This window comes from Cariama cristata, unplaced genomic scaffold, assembly GCF_000690535.1.
Source record: "Cariama cristata isolate BGI_N322 unplaced genomic scaffold, ASM69053v1 scaffold6188, whole genome shotgun sequence".
Taxonomy (NCBI): Eukaryota; Metazoa; Chordata; class Aves; order Cariamiformes; family Cariamidae; genus Cariama; species Cariama cristata.
The window spans coordinates 31,487-47,365 of NW_009631596.1; the positions used below are offsets into that span (position 1 = coordinate 31,487).

General features: G+C 36.0%; 1 protein-coding gene across 1 annotated transcript in view; it reads right to left on the reverse strand.

Annotated features, from left to right (window-relative positions):
- KIAA0586 (KIAA0586 ortholog) overlaps nt 1–15,810 on the reverse strand; it is a gene marked incomplete at its 3' end in the record, with an annotated part of 44,926 nt that extends 29,116 nt beyond the window's left edge. The window contains exons 1-14 of the mRNA XM_009706016.1: nt 15,507–15,810; nt 13,639–13,718; nt 12,485–12,554; nt 11,174–11,240; nt 10,348–10,525; nt 9,712–9,945; nt 9,002–9,170; nt 7,161–7,281; nt 6,129–6,273; nt 4,537–4,578; nt 2,860–3,086; nt 1,833–1,905; nt 1,251–1,511; nt 712–886 (exon numbers count right to left, since the gene is read on the reverse strand). Of these exons, the coding sequence (XP_009704318.1) occupies nt 712–886; nt 1,251–1,511; nt 1,833–1,905; nt 2,860–3,086; nt 4,537–4,578; nt 6,129–6,273; nt 7,161–7,281; nt 9,002–9,170; nt 9,712–9,945; nt 10,348–10,525; nt 11,174–11,240; nt 12,485–12,554; nt 13,639–13,718; nt 15,507–15,810 (2,146 nt within the window). The remainder of the gene's footprint in view (nt 1–711; nt 887–1,250; nt 1,512–1,832; nt 1,906–2,859; nt 3,087–4,536; nt 4,579–6,128; nt 6,274–7,160; nt 7,282–9,001; nt 9,171–9,711; nt 9,946–10,347; nt 10,526–11,173; nt 11,241–12,484; nt 12,555–13,638; nt 13,719–15,506) is intronic.
- Between the last annotated feature and the right edge of the window lie 69 nt (nt 15,811–15,879).

The window sequence follows — 15,879 nt, forward strand, 5'->3', positions numbered from 1 at the left end:
TGGATCGCCGGGCCCAAAGAGTGGTGGTGAATTGAGTTAAATCCAGTTGGTGATTGGTCACAAGTGGTGTTCCCCAGGGCTTGGTACTGGGGTCAGTTCTGTTTAGTATCTTTATCAATGATCTGCACGAGGGGATTGAATCATTTAAATGATGTGACTGGATAAACCTGACACTAAGAATACATCTCGCAGTAACCTTTGTCAGAAGCTGAGTTAGTTTTTCAACACACTCAGCTTTCAGGTGCTTATGTCATTACTTCTAGCAATTCAGCTCTTTAAGACTTCGGCAACTATATATTAATATATTTATTAAATTTAGAAATAAGTATTAATTTGACAATCTAAAATAAGTGAGATACACACTAAGCAAATCTGAAAACCTACTGGTAATTTTCAGTTTTGAAAACAGCATCTTTTAGAATAGACTAGACTGTTTCAGTTGGAAGGGACCTACAACGATCACCTAGTCCAACTGCCTGACCAATTCAGGGCTGACCAAAAGTTAAAGCATGGTATTAAGGGCATCGTCCAAATGCCTCTTAAACACTGGCAAGCATGGGGCATCAACCACCTCTCCAGGAAGCCTACTGCAGTTGCTTAAGCTTTACATTGAAGAGCAGGTGACTACAATTAAGTAGTTTCATTTATACAAGGAATTTCTAATAGAAAAACTGGGAAAGAATAACTTGTTCACATCAAAGAATTACTTACCTCTAACACACTCTATCACCTTGGGTCTTTGAAGTTTAGATTTGGGAGAGGGAGAGTTGAATCTCAGATATGGTGCTTTTTTAAGCGTGCTACGATGGCCCTGGTAAATTGGTTTCCCATAAATTTGACACAGATAGTCTTCATTTTGTACCACTGCACTTCCATTCACAGGTCCCTGACACACACCAAAAAAAAAAAATAAATAATTCTTCATGTATGAAAATTTGAACACATCAGTAGTGTTGCAAAAGTCTACAGGAAAAAAAGTAAGAAGTTCTGCCACAAACGGTATAAATTTCAAGCACACATGAAAACTTACACATACAGACTACATACAAGTGACACGACAGTGAATTCTACACACCTAGCTTAGGTTTCTACAGAACATGAAAACAAGGACAATTCTGACAACAGAAATCCACAGGATGAGGCTATCACTTTCATTTAAAATTATTACAGTTACACATACAAACAATTTTCCTGCAATCTAAAGCATAGCAGTCACTACCAAAAAAGAAACCAACTACTTGGGAACTCACAGCTGCCTTTTTTTCTGTCCTCTGCAAACTTTCAGCAGAAAAGTAAGTTCTAAATTTCTGTCTGCTTGTGTTATCTTCTGCTTGCTTCTGCAATGGCTTAGCTGCAGATAAAGGCTTCTTTGTTAAGCATCCTTGGATTTGTTGAGGTTTTGCTTTAACTTCTTTATTGGACTTCATAGCCTTGATGTTTTGGGCTCTCTTGATCCATGGCACCTTTTGATCATATTTCACTTGTTCCAAATCACTTCTTGCCATTTCAGCCTAAAGATAAAACATAAACATAATAAAAAGAGATTTTTGTATTCAAGGCTATCAGAAGAGTAGGTGGATAATTTTGAAGTTCTGAGAAATGGCTTGTTTTTCATGTTAGCCAGCAACTATAACCAGTGATTTTCATGAAGCAATTGAATTTTTAAAACAGAGGTAAATATTTTATTATAGCATACTACATGCTAGTAATAATAAGCAGTTTTCTCATGTTTTCAAGTTGTGAGTAAATCATGTTTAACTATTGATATGAAAGAACGATGTAAGGTAGAAAAATATAATGCAAAAACCTGAACTCATTTTTTCCAGACGTACCTGGATTTCTGCACTGATTGCATTAATCCACTCATCCACAGTCTTTCTGATACGAATCTCTTCCAACATATCACTGAAATAGAAGAAAGAACTATTTTAGGTCAGTGCTTCTTAAATTGCACAGATTTGTTCCTGGGAAAGTAGTGACCTATAAACACTATAAAAAGAGAAATCCAGAACACAGACGGTAAGATTATGTACCTCTACAGTCTCCAAAAGCCACTAAGCTTAGCCTATCCGAGTTTCCCAAATGTAAATCTATTCTTACATAATGCCCCCTGCAAATCCTACCCCCAGCTGGCATGTACTAACATTATTACAAATATCTACGAATAAGTGGCAGCCATATGCCTTTTCCTATTTTGATCAAAAACTGAAAAAACAAGGTAACAAAAATATTCCAACTCAAAAGACAAAAAGCAGATGACAAGAATTGCTACTTCCGCTAAAAGATAATGATAGCAGATATCATGCCTGAAAAAAATCTTTACATGAACAGAAGTTACCTTTCTCAGGAAAATGTAAGATTAAGTTGTATTTTAATAGGAAAACTTTCATTATGATTCAAGGAGTATTTAACACAACTAACAAAGTAAAAGTTCAAAAGCCAAAGATCTGCTGTAGGATGACTAATTCTGTAACATTTATAGGCTTATGAAGCCTCTTCTCTTCTGCATGATGAAATCACTCTTTAATTTTCCTATTAATGTAAGTTTGTCTATAAAAAGCTAAATGCCGCCTTGTCATGACAACAGAGCAGTTTGTCCAGATACAATGTCAGAATTCAGATTTACCAAGAACTAACAGGTACCTGTCAAAAAATTCAATTCACATCAGGAGAGTCAAAAAACATTTGAAGTTCAAGAGAATCACCTCATGATTGCTAAGAAGAGTCAATAAATACTTTTTGCAGAGAAGTGCACTAGTTCTTCAATGCACAGAATGAAAAAAAATTGACAGAGGCGTGATAAAAGGTGAGTACGTACGATGAGTAGTCACACAAAAGCATTGAATTACAGAGTCTAACCTGTTTGTAGTCAAGGCGTTAATAAAAGCATACATGGCATCTCCATCTTTTGCATGAATAACAGCTTCCAAATTTTCTTCAAGAACTTTTTTATTGTTTTGCACTGCTCTCAAAATCCTTTTAGCATGCCTCAGTATAGATTTTGGCACTTTAACATTTTGAAGGATGGACGGTTTATCAAGCAGATGATGTTCAGGAAGATCAGATGCAACAGTAGGCTTTTTTGACTAAAATTGAAACAGAACAGCTAGTTTTTAATCAGAGATTGTAATTTCAATTTTCTACACACTGACCAGAATTCCTATTAATCTATTATCACACCAATGCCCATCATACGAAATACCATCCACATGTACTATCAACTTCAATTATTCAAGAACATTCAGTATGTTGCAAATATATTTAAAAGTTGAGCAAATGGAAAGACATCCAAAAGCTCTCAAATGCAAAATGATGTAATGTATGAGAAGCAATGCCAATGAAGCTAATAAGCATGTGAAAAGATGGCAATTAGATACATGAAGTCATGTAAGTCAGTTACCATTAAATCTCTCCATGCAACAGTAGTTAAGTATAATTAAAAGCCTAATAAAAACCAAAGTCCTTTAAATGAATGCACTCATTGGGCATCAATCTACCCCAAGAAACACTGCGCAATATATGTAAGTTTTAACAACAACAAAATAAACCCCTCAAGAGCACCATGATCCTCTCCCCCTTTTCACTGATTTTCACTTTTCGGAAGAAGCAATGAAGCCTTTTACTTTGTAGAACCCTTTTACAGAGATAAAAATCGAGCATATATTAGCTGCTAAATACAAAAGGAAGGGACACAAGTACACGGGAAACGAGGAGCCATAGGGCTAGAGTTCTCACATTAATTCCCACACTCCTGATGAAACCCAGACCCCAAGTAGAGTGCTTCATTTTCCAGAAAGGAAACAAAAATTTTTTTAAAAAATTATAAATGTACATAAAGAAAAAGAAACCCCAAAACAAAAACAAAATACGCAAACTTGAGTAGACTCTGAAAGCATCAACTGAATGAAGAGAAAAAAAATCTCACAGATCACAAATCAGTTTTGGTTTTAAGGTTACTCTTTTATAAAATCAGAATTAAACAAAAGTTTATGGTCTAACGGGTGTACTGCCAAAGTACAATGGACATAACAAAATAGAAATCAACACACTGATCCCATGATCTTGGTTTTGCCTGGTGAGAAAAGGACAATGTACCAAATTATTTACTGTTTTTACATAGGTTTTCATTTGAAATTAAGCTTTTTGAGAAATACTAGTTCGTTAAGATAGGTGAAATTCGTGAGAAAATGTAAGAAATACAGATACATGTTCAATCTTAAAATGATGTAGACTTGCCAGTTAGACTCAGATCATGAAATGGTAATTATATTAGCAGTCCACACTACACCCATTTGAGACAGCAGCCTGACATTTGTATTCTTCCTTCACAGTAGTTCACTAAGATTGAATAAGATAAGCCAAAGAACAAGTTAAATCTTACTTGGAGTTATGTAATCTGTAGATAATAGCAACCTTTTCAAAAAAATACAGATATGCAATAGTTCCTGTAGTGTTCTCTCTTTGCAAGCATATTCAAAACTGTTTCAGTATTACAGTATTTAAAAAAAACTCAAAACATAAAAATTTAAGGTATACCTTAATAAGGTCATTCATGTCTGATTTCCATGAATTTGCTTCCTAAAAAGACAGAAGAAAAGCTGATGAAACTTACCTAAAGACAGATCTGTCAAAGTAAAATCTAGAGTAGATAGTTGATCAATTTAAATGGGCACAATTAATTCCTTGTGAACTACTAAATCTCACTGCTCACTTCTTTTGGATTAGAGCACCACCTTCTGTTCCATCACAACCTCTCTCAGTTAATTCAGGCCTTTCATTTGCTTATATGACAAAGCTAGTGGTCATTTATCCCAAACATTTATTTTGTCAATCTACAAATCTCTCAATGAGAAGCCAATAGCTAAGTATTGAATTGACTCAACTCCACATATGCTGAAGTCATCACCTCTGTCTTCCTATTGACCTTTTTCGTAAGAAAGAACAAGAGATTTGAAACCACTTGTGGCAACTGTGTCTTTCTCACCTGCCATTCCTTCTCCCATCTCATCCTGTTCTGTTGCCTATACTAAGGAATGTTAATTAAGTTTTTAGCAATAGTGGTAAGCAAATATTTGCAACATAAATGGGGCATATGGCACCTGTTCTGATACCAGTAAGTACAGCAACAAGTAACTGGCAGATAATACAAAATATTTTGGGGGAAATAAGCAAGCCAAAACCTTCAATCACAGAAATGAGCTAATAGAATCAAAGCTATCACATTCCAAGCCGATTCATAAACCTGTGAATTTTCAAGCCTCTGTTCTTTCCCACCACGTACATTTACAAGAAAGGACCACAGCAGACAGGCTAAATGATCAGGTATACCTTGCTTCCACATGGAACCAGGTTAACAAACAGATAAACGCCCCTATTGTCAAAAGCCAGAGACAAGCGACACATGTTGCCAGCACAGAACCATTCTAGCATCAAAGGTACAAAATCATTAGCTTAAGAAACAATACAACGATGTATGCCAGGCAATTCTTTGGAAACAGCACTCTTTACAAAATGAAGTGGCAAAATAAGAAAGGAAGTAGCTTAAGTCATCCTTAAAGTTAACTGCAGATAAATACAGCATTGTTCTTTCCCAAATGGGAATGTTACATCAGCTCTGTAGCTCCAGTATCACAGGAAGACAGCAAGCAGAAAATAAGCACTGAAAATATCCGAAATCTTAAACAAACAAACAAATAAACGACTTTTTTTTCTTTCTTTTTTTTTAACCTGTTTTATGTTTGGTAGAAAACCTTAAAACAAACAAACAAATAAATGACTTCTTTCTTTCTTTCTTTTTTTTTTAACCTGTTTTATGTTTGGTAGAATGGCAGTAAGAGCCTCTACGGTCTAGTCCATTGCATACTGAGTGGGACATCACTCAGGCTCAAAGCCTTTCTGCATACAAAGACTGCAATATTTCAAGTAATTGTAAACAAATGTCAGCCTTTTTACAGAGCTAGAAGCAAGGGCAACGCTTCTACTGATACCAGACCTCTAAGTTTTTCTCCACATTTTTTATTCCCCTTATTCAGGCAACACTCCTACTGATACCAGACCTCTAAGCTTTTCTCCACATTTTTTATTCCCCTTATTCAAACTCTTGGTCATTCTGATAACATGGACTTTACCTGTAACATGTCACGCATTTCTCTTCTCAGTTGGCCAAGATCTTGAAGTAAATCATCTGCTTTTTTCACTGTTTTCTCAATTGAACTGCAATTTCGGAAGGAGCTTTCAAAAGCAGGGAATGAGTCTGTATGCAAAGCAGTATGCCTGATGGGAGAAACACTCTTTTAATCAAGGAGGGCCACTCTTCATGTGGCTCAAGAAAGTAACAACTGTGAAACTAAGCATGAATTTAAAGTGCAAGAATACCAAACCTTTATATAAAATGGAATTTGCTTTTTCACCTGAGGTTACAGACAGGTCATTGTGTTTTTTCTGTTCACCATTTAATACCTTGAGTTGTATCCTTGTTATTTTCAACAGTGAAACTACAATAAAATTCAGATCTAATAGAGCAACATTTAAACTTTGGATACTTTTCCATTTGAAGCAATTAACATTTTTGTCCCTACTATCATAAATAAGATAGCATATATGTAGTTGTTTCTCATGATATTAGTGAAATTATGACATCAAATGATTGCCTGGGGAAAATATGTTTCAGAGTGGATGGCTAAGAACATTCCCTCACCCACACTAAAGCTTAGAAATTGTTGGGTGGATGCTGCTCCTTCCCAACAAAATGTTGTCATACAGCTCCCATAAGCAGACAGCTGGGAGTCTCACCGACAATAGCAATTCCACTTTAACACAACGCCAGTAGAGCTGGCTTGCCGACACTGGTCTCCAAGCTGCTACAATAGAAGAAATACACTCAAAAGACAGAAAAGCACTCCAAGCGACAGCCACTGAGCTCTGAGAAAGGTGTTGCAAATTATGCTTAGCAACAAGCCTTCATCTACCTTCAGTACAAGATAAATGCAAAAGTAATAAAGCAATATCAGTGCTCCAGTGTTATACTTAAAGCACAGCTTTGCCAGACTCAAGGACCATGCCACTGACTATTACACCATCAATATCTAATATGCCTTTCTCAATTTCATTAAAACAGACAAAAAAATCTTGCTCAGTTTTGGATTGATATGTTTATTTACCTGTCTCTCTCTGAATGCCAGCTCATTTTATTGCTGTTTAATGTTGCCTTCTTGGAATATTCAGTTTGCTTCAGTGGCATTTCTTGAGAATTCAGAATATGCTCAAGAAGTCTCCCTTCACCTAAGGCAGAAAAAAGAAAGTTAAGTTTGTTCAATATACTTAATACCTTCTTTTCCTTTCCAGGTATTTCACCATCATATAATACTCACCAAGGATAGTAAAAATAATTTTTAAATTTTAAAATATAGATTTATTTCAGATAAGGCAAGTCACATAAAACTACTCACACTAATCTATCTTACTATGATTGCTTTACATTAGCAAAGTCAGAAAACAGATGAATGAAACTGTGACGGCAATTAACTGAGTCACAGAGAAACATTCCGTCCATAATGTCACAGATTTGTTCTTCTTCCTTAGTCTCATTTCATTTATTCCTGGACCCACAGAACAATAGGAATACGTGACAGCTTTGTAAAAGAGAGATATAAGTACTAGTCTGAGAGCCATCTGATAGACACAAACAGGCATTTTGCCCATGATGTTAGAGTACAATGGCTGGATCTTTTAAACGTTCTTTCTCAACCTTAGATCCTCACACAATTCTAAACACAACCAACCAAAAAAAGGTGCTTTATTATTTGACAAAATGTTCAAAACTGAGTTTCATGTCACTAAACTGATCAAAAGCAGTAAAAGAAAATTACTTCACATTTGCTTTACACATGCTGTTTTCATTACAATAGCCCAGAGACCCTGTGGATCCATGTTTTGGGGAAAAAAAAAAAATCTCAATTCAACCAATGATAATGACAAAGTTATTGAGTAGCTCCCAGGTTTTACGTTATTCTATATAATCTTCCATAAACCTGACAATGAATGGTCATTTACTTTTACATCTGAGAAAACATTTCAGTGAGCAATCATGTCAAGACACTAGGTTAGATCACTAACTAACTAAAGGCTTAACATTAAGCCTTTAGTTAGTTAAGAGTGACTTATTCACAAAACTGACCCTTCCTAACTGTACTTTCAAATATTCTTAATATATGTACTTAAGCGCCAGCAATCCAAGAGTTCAGAATAGGTGAAGACCACCCAAAGTAATCCCCAGGCCATATTATTCATGCCAGTGGAGGACAGGAGTGTCTTACTCACAATACCTTCACTTGTGGATTTGGGAATATTTTCCTTTTCTGTTAAGGAGTTTTCTTTCTTTGAGATTTTCACATTTTTTGATACAGGTTCTGGAGCACATCTCCGAGGAACTGGTGTCTTTAGAGGAGATTTTTGTGTATGAATCCCAAGACTTTGAAACTGGCTTGAATATGCTTCAGGGAAAAAAATGTAAAGTTATTTAAATATTAATAATTTTCTTCATAGGAAGATAGATTCAGAAAAAAAACCCACACCAACATTATGAATTTTTCACAAAAATGCAAAGTATTACAGAACTAGTTAAAAAAGTAAACAGGAAGAAAATTTCATACTTCTGAGTGCTATTATAAAGGCATCAAAAAAAACCCCAAACAACCCCAACCATACTATGAACTAGTTCATTACAAGTTTCCACACAGATTATTTCTCAGTAAGATTACTTTATGTTAAGTTAAGCCTCTCTTGGCGCAGGGTAAGCACTTAGTAAATACAAACCTCTAATTTAAACTGAAACATTTTCAGAGTATGTGGTATATGTTATATACTATATTAGGCAACAAAACCAATTACACAGAAGAAATGCTACTACTCATTGCTGATGTGAAATACAATCCAATATTAATGGAAACAAAATTAATGCAAAACTAATACTGAAAATAAGATACTAAGAATTTGTCTTCACCTTGGGCAGGTGCACCACTGGTAGGAAATAAACTCCTCTGACATGAAGATACTTCGTTAGTAGGCAATCGCTGTTCTGGCTTCTCAGATTGTTTTGTCATGAGATTGGAGGAAGGTATGTGAATTTGCTGTAAACCACCCATGTTGACTGCAGACCTAATGAGATGAGACTAAGAGACAAAATTACAAAGTATTTCTGATATATGCATTAGTTTCCCCAAGTAAAACTCTAAGCATGAATACTTGCCATCCAATCATATTAAACAGATTTTGACATGCTATTTGAGAGAAAAGTCATTCACAACCACCTTGGAATACACACATGCTTCGACATTATTCTACCTTTCAAAAAGCACGCAGGACTCTCCAAAGAAACTATTTATAACTGTACTTAGATTTTTAATCTGACTGGCTACTTATTAAATGAACATTTCTTCAATTAACAAAGGTCTAAATTGCTTAGTGGGAATGAGAACATTTCACAATCTTTGCATTTACTTTTCACAGACACAAAAATCAGGAGAGGTTGTGAGCAGATATCTGGGACAGAACCAGAAATAAGATTCTTCCCAAAAAGCTCTAAGCTCACGTGCTGGCCACTGGATCTTTCTTTCTTTCCAATACTAAGACATAATCCAAATTATTATAACATTAACACTGAGATACAGAAGAAATTACTAAGCTAAAGCTTCTGCATTGTTACTTAGATACCTGAATATTCATTTGTTGCTCCTGCAACTTTTCCAAATGCTGAATCCGTTGCACCATGAAAGCATTCATTTGTTTTTCAAGCTCACTGACTCTTTCGTGACAGTGGGGCTTCTCAAGTTGAGTCTTCATATTTGTTTGCTGTTCAGCAACATGCTGCAGTTGTCTGTCTGTCTCCTGTAGTTTATGAAGTAATGCTGAAACTGAGTTAACTTTTGCTTCCAAATCATTCTGAACCTGCAAGGGAGGGGGCGGGGGGGGCAGGAGGGGAGGTGGAGAGGAAGAGAGAAAAAACCTTACAGCAAAAAAGGTGCAAGAATGAAGAGAACAAAACATCCTTCTCATCATCATGGAATGATTTGCTTCCCAAAAGACACAAATAAAATCCTGGTTAGCCCTAACATCTGGTGTTAAGCAATACTATGAAATTCTTCTAAAAGATAAATCAAACTGTCTCTGGCCAAATCCAAATTAGTTCTCTCTGGTATATTGGTCAGTAAGTCTGAGATAACTAACACATAGAAAAGAGGAAGCAGACACATTCAGTCTCTCTGGCTCTACTACCAACAATTTCAGGCTTGCTTAGAACATCTACTATTTTAACTGCACAAAGAACTAATATTACCACAAGCTACTTACTTTAAGAAGAGGAGTTGTAGTAGCAATTGCAGCAGCAGTTGCTGCTGCGATGGTTGTGGCAGAATCAACTTCCCTGTGTGCTGACCTGGTGTCATGATCAACACTTTCCTTTTTTCCTCTGGAGGCATTTCCTAAGAGCTGTACCTTCACCTCCTTAAGTACAGGAGTACTTTGAGTTCTATAAAAACAAACAAGTGCCTGTAAATAGAATTGTTTTCTCCATATCCCCTCCAGGCAAATTATTTCCCATATGTAGCATTGATATCACTACTTATATAAGCATTTCCCCTTGAAGCTCTTGACACCTAAGAAACAATTTTATTCTCATCTTTTAGCATGACAAAAGAAATTTCTCAGGATTATGTTACAGATTCTAATATAAAAGGAATTTCCCTGTGATGACTGCAACCACAACAAAGAATATGTTTACAGGTTGTATTTTGCAAAGTTCAATGTACTAGTAGCAAAGTGTAACTAAATTTCTGATCTTCAAGATTTCCAGCCTATGGATAAAGAACATGTGTCCTTATCTGCCTTTAAAAATATTACATGGTTTTGGCACGAAATGAATTATCTATCAGAGCAGATCTTATCTGACTGTTGCATCATGAAATCATTAATTCAAATAGTCTAAAGGCATTACGAAAAATATGCAATATAAACAAGATACTCCAGTAAGCTCAGAATGATAAAATAAACTGTAAACACCTTCACAGACAGAAAAAGAATACTAACAGAGAACAATAAAGAATACTTTTTCCTTTTTGGCAGAAACTGAAGAAAACAAAACAGAACAGCTGAGACACGAACAACACCACATACTTACTTTTGCTTTAATACTGCTCTCAAAGCCTCTTTCTGGCCAGTAGCATATTGAGAAATAAAAACATCATCTGGGGGGAAGGACATAAAATACACTTTGTCAAGTTAACTGACACAAAATATTTATTTTAGAGGTAAACACAAAGCATTATTTCAACAACATGTACTATTTTGCTGTGAAGAATCTGTCGCAATAACAAATTGTTTCCCTTCGCTAAATAGCAGACTTAAATCATGACAAGAGAAAGAGTAGGCTTCATGTAACACAATTTTATATAGTACTGAATGCTGGTATCAATAAAATCTATTTTGGTATGCTGTGAAAATGACTATACCTTACCCTCATAAAATTTGGAGGAAAAGGCCATATAAATAGTAACTCAGACAATCCATTCAATAAAACCCTGCAAATTCTAACTTGGAAAATTTAGTAAAAAAAAAAATAGAACTGTGATATGAATATTTCCCTGCAGTCATCATAAATTATAACAAATTTTCTTAATAGCTTTAAATTATGCTAAAAGGATTGCAGGCTCTCCTTCATCTACCGTTTGCTGGGCAGAGGTAACAAACCAAGATACGGCAGGTTTGGTGTTTCTCCGCTGCTGCTTATACACAGCTAGTACACACATGCTGATAAGCCATTTAGCTGCTGCCTCTGTGAGCACAGAAGAGGAAACTAAAGTATTGATTTGGGGGCTTAAATGGGGGTATTGATTTGTGGGTTTTTTCCTCTACATGCCACAGATATCCAAGAAATCTGCAGAAGCGTATTTTCTTTAAAAAGTCTTTACTTCCACAAATCTGATTGAAATGGACTGGCAGATTCAGATCAGATTCAGATTCAGATTCAGACATCAACAATGAGATTTCTTAGATTCTTAAGGATTAAAAATATACTTTTTAAGGTGTAGGTTGCTTGCAGAAAAAGATGCATTTGTAGTGCAATTACTCATAACAGAAAAACGCATCCAAACAAGGTGTCCCTTCCCACAACTTGTCTATTCAGAGGCATGAATAGTTCAATTAGCAAAAGGAACCTCAACATTGTGGTGCACTGGTAGAAGTCCCTCTCAGTTGATCACAAAAGCTACGTAAGGTAGTGTAATGCCAGCAAGACTGAAGTAAAATTTACAAAATTTAACAATGTAAATTACAATTATCATCTTTTTATCAAAGAAACCTTTGAATACTGTCACTCAAAAGTTTCTATATTCAAGAAAAATACCTAAAATAAAAGTAAAGCTCCCTCTTCCTCTAATCAATCAGTTTTCTTACCAAAAAGGGGCTGTAGGAGTACATTGATGTGTCTTACCTTTAGGTCTTCTGCTGTCTTCCAGTAGCAGTGAAGGATCTTCTTGTACTGCAGCTTGTCTAGGATAATCCTGCAGAACAAGAGCAGAAAAGCATACCTCAAAGCCTCTGGTATCAGTGGCCAAAATTTCAGCAGCAGATGGAATTGCTGAATACACAAATATAAGCACCTCAACACACTAACACAAAGTATTGGAACGAAATACATTAAGATCTCCACCACAGAATCATTTGGACTTTGTAGTCAAGAACTCACCTGACATTTTAGGGACAAAAACCCTAGAAACACAATTCAAATTAAATTCATTTTCATTCAAATTCAAATTCATTTATGACCAAAGAAGTAGTAGTGAAACTACACGTGTTTAAGTTTATGCAAGTTGCTAATCTCAAATAATTCAGGATCACCCATACACACAGAATTAAGCACTCATAACACTGACTGTGGAACTGAAGAGACAGAGCTGAATTTTCTTGAAGTGAAATCCATGAATAATCAAAGTCTCTGAGGAGTCATAAAGGCAAGTTAGGAAGGTAATAATCTATTACTTAACCTTATTTGATGGTGGAGTACTCCACCATACTTTCAAGACTTTTGTTCAGCTCACTAGGTCTACTTTGAGCCATGCAGAGACATTGCTGTAATACTTTCACAGCATAGGTTAATTTTATCCTTATGCATGCTTATCACCATACGAATGTCCTAAAGACAAGTTTCCACTCTATGTAAGGCACAACAAACAAAACCAAAAGGAAATAAGACTTTTAATTGTAACTATTAAAGAGTTCCACAAATTAATGCCCATTTCATTATCTAGGATATAAAGAGAAAAAAAAAACTACAAAAAGTCTTAGTGTTTTTAACAAATATTGTGCCATGTGTAACCACCTTTTCAAAGGAAGAATTACACTAAAATTTAAAAACAAGCCTTGGTATTAATTATGCAACAGGTAGCAGTACAGTAAACAAAGCCCCTCCAAATACTTCACCATTAATATCACATTAGCAGCAACTCAAAGAGGAAAGCAGCTGCACAGTTATTGTGCAGAAGCCGAGCCAAAGATTTGCTATGCTATTACAGAAGCTACAAATTTTTGAGAAAAATGCTGTTGTCTTAGTTCAGGATTGCAGGAAGCAGCAGTAACTTTTCTTACCATTTGTGATAAAAACATGGGTTCTGTAGAATTTTCTACTGAAAGCAGATGTTCTGGATGTCCTTTAGTACTTGGGATTCCTAAAATAAAAGCAGGTTTACTGTGGTCATAATGATGTGTTTTGCATTTTCAGTATACCTAGACTAATCCAAATCTCAATGTTTCCTCTGCCTGTACCTTTGAGTATCTAAAAAAAAAAAAGACTTTCATAACACAAAAGGTCACAGCCATCAACCTGAAGCTTACAAACGTTAATGAATTCTGTGAGTCTGGATTATAGACTGGTTTTACAATATACGAAAAAGTCTCTGAAAAACAGAGCATTAAAAAAATCAACACTGTCTAGCTCAAATTCAAGTCTAAAGATCATAGGAACACAGAAAGTTACTTGGCTAGAGAGACAATTATGATTATATGATATCATATCTTACAGAAGAAGGACACTGAGGACAGTACATATTTGAGTTATATCAGGGACTAATAAGTCTTCCTAACACTATAAAAATAACATCTTTTGAAGCTGTTTGAACCTCGACCCCAAAAAGACTAAAACCCCCTCCCCAAGCTCCAAAGACTGTAACTGATATGTATTTTAAAGAAACAAAATGATTATTCTATCGGACTAGATAAGTAGCACAGATTGGATCAGTTTTGAAGAGTACATAGTATGTCACTACAGTCTCATTCTATTAATAAGAGGCTTAAAATTATTGACTTAATACTACTACAAATAGTTTTTTACAAAAGTTACAGAAAAGGACGATGAAATTTTTTTCTTGATTTTGTTTACTCATCTATGTGAGCTTCATTGGTACAAGCAGTTGATCAGTATATGTTGTTTGTGTCAAGCAGGTGAGGTTTAGGAGGGGTAGGGTTGGTTTGTCTGTTTGTTTTCTAAGACTACAAGGGAAGAAAAATAATTTTAACAAGTAAAATTTAAAGTTATGGTAGATAGCAGGGAAACTTGGTTTCTTCCTAAACGTTTTTGGAATAGTTTTTTAACTGACCAGCTCTGAAACTCATATTGTTCCATAAAACCTGCAAAAACTCTGCAAATTAAAAAAAGAGTAGAGCTGAATTACTTTCTCAGAATGTCTACCTTCTTTAAACACTTCTTTAAAAGTCAAGCTTCTACAGCTATGGTTTGAACAGCTACGATCACAAGCTCTTCAGAAAAAAAATCATCTTTAAAGAAGCAGAGAAAGAGGAGAAGTATTTAAAAGACTTTTGATCTCTCTTCCAGTATAAACCCACAAAATAATTCACAAAATTCCATGAAAACACAAAGAAAGCCCAAATATTGGGACTACTCAGAGCTGCCTGTTGGCTCAAGCAATAATTTGTTAGGCACAGATTTGCTTGCTGACTATACTTTCGGCATAAAATAGTAAAGATACATATGGTGTCTAAAACCATGAGCTACAAACTGCATTAAAACCTGTGACAGACTGGAAAGGCATCAATCTTCTTAGCTCTCTTTTTTAGGTCCCTGCACGTGTACACCATTTCATCCTCTGATGCTGCCTAAAAGCTTCCTGGCTAGTATATTTGTGAAATGTCACGATGAGAGTCATGACTTTTCTGATAAAGGTGAGAATTGCCTAATAATTAAGGACTAGGAATCTGGAGTCAAGACTGGAGTTCTGTTAACGGAGCTCTGACCACCACCTCACCCTGCACAACCAGCTTTTCATGTGCAACCCACAGTTTGGGAAAAAAACCAAACAAACACAACTTTTGAAAGAGAGCTGATATTTGCAGTACCAGAATACAAAAATTCCTTAACTATAAAACTATTACGTGGCTGAAAACACTACACAGCGATTTTACCTCAAACCTAAGCTGAACACTCACGGTAAATCACGCACCTGGTGCCACGCTGCGGGGGGTACTGTGGGTTACTCCCCTGCACGGAGCCCTGTTTGCTAAAAAGGCTGGAGGAATGCGGGGTGTTCCATCTTCAGCCAAAGTCGCATCAGCTGCCTGGCAGGGAGAAACCACTTCACGAAGCTTCTTCACAGCGATTGTCACTTTTTTCATACGGCCACCAGCTCCTGTCACAGCGTCAATGGGCTTCTCCCTGTGGACACCTGTGGAGTGAATGAGCACATCGCCCGCCGTGAGACTAGTCAAGGAGTCCTGGCTCAGGCTGGAGTTGCTTTCCGCTTCCATGAGGATCTCACGACGCAGCTCTGGACAGGAGCCCTGATAAAGAGGCTCTCCCCACGGGCCGGGTGCTAC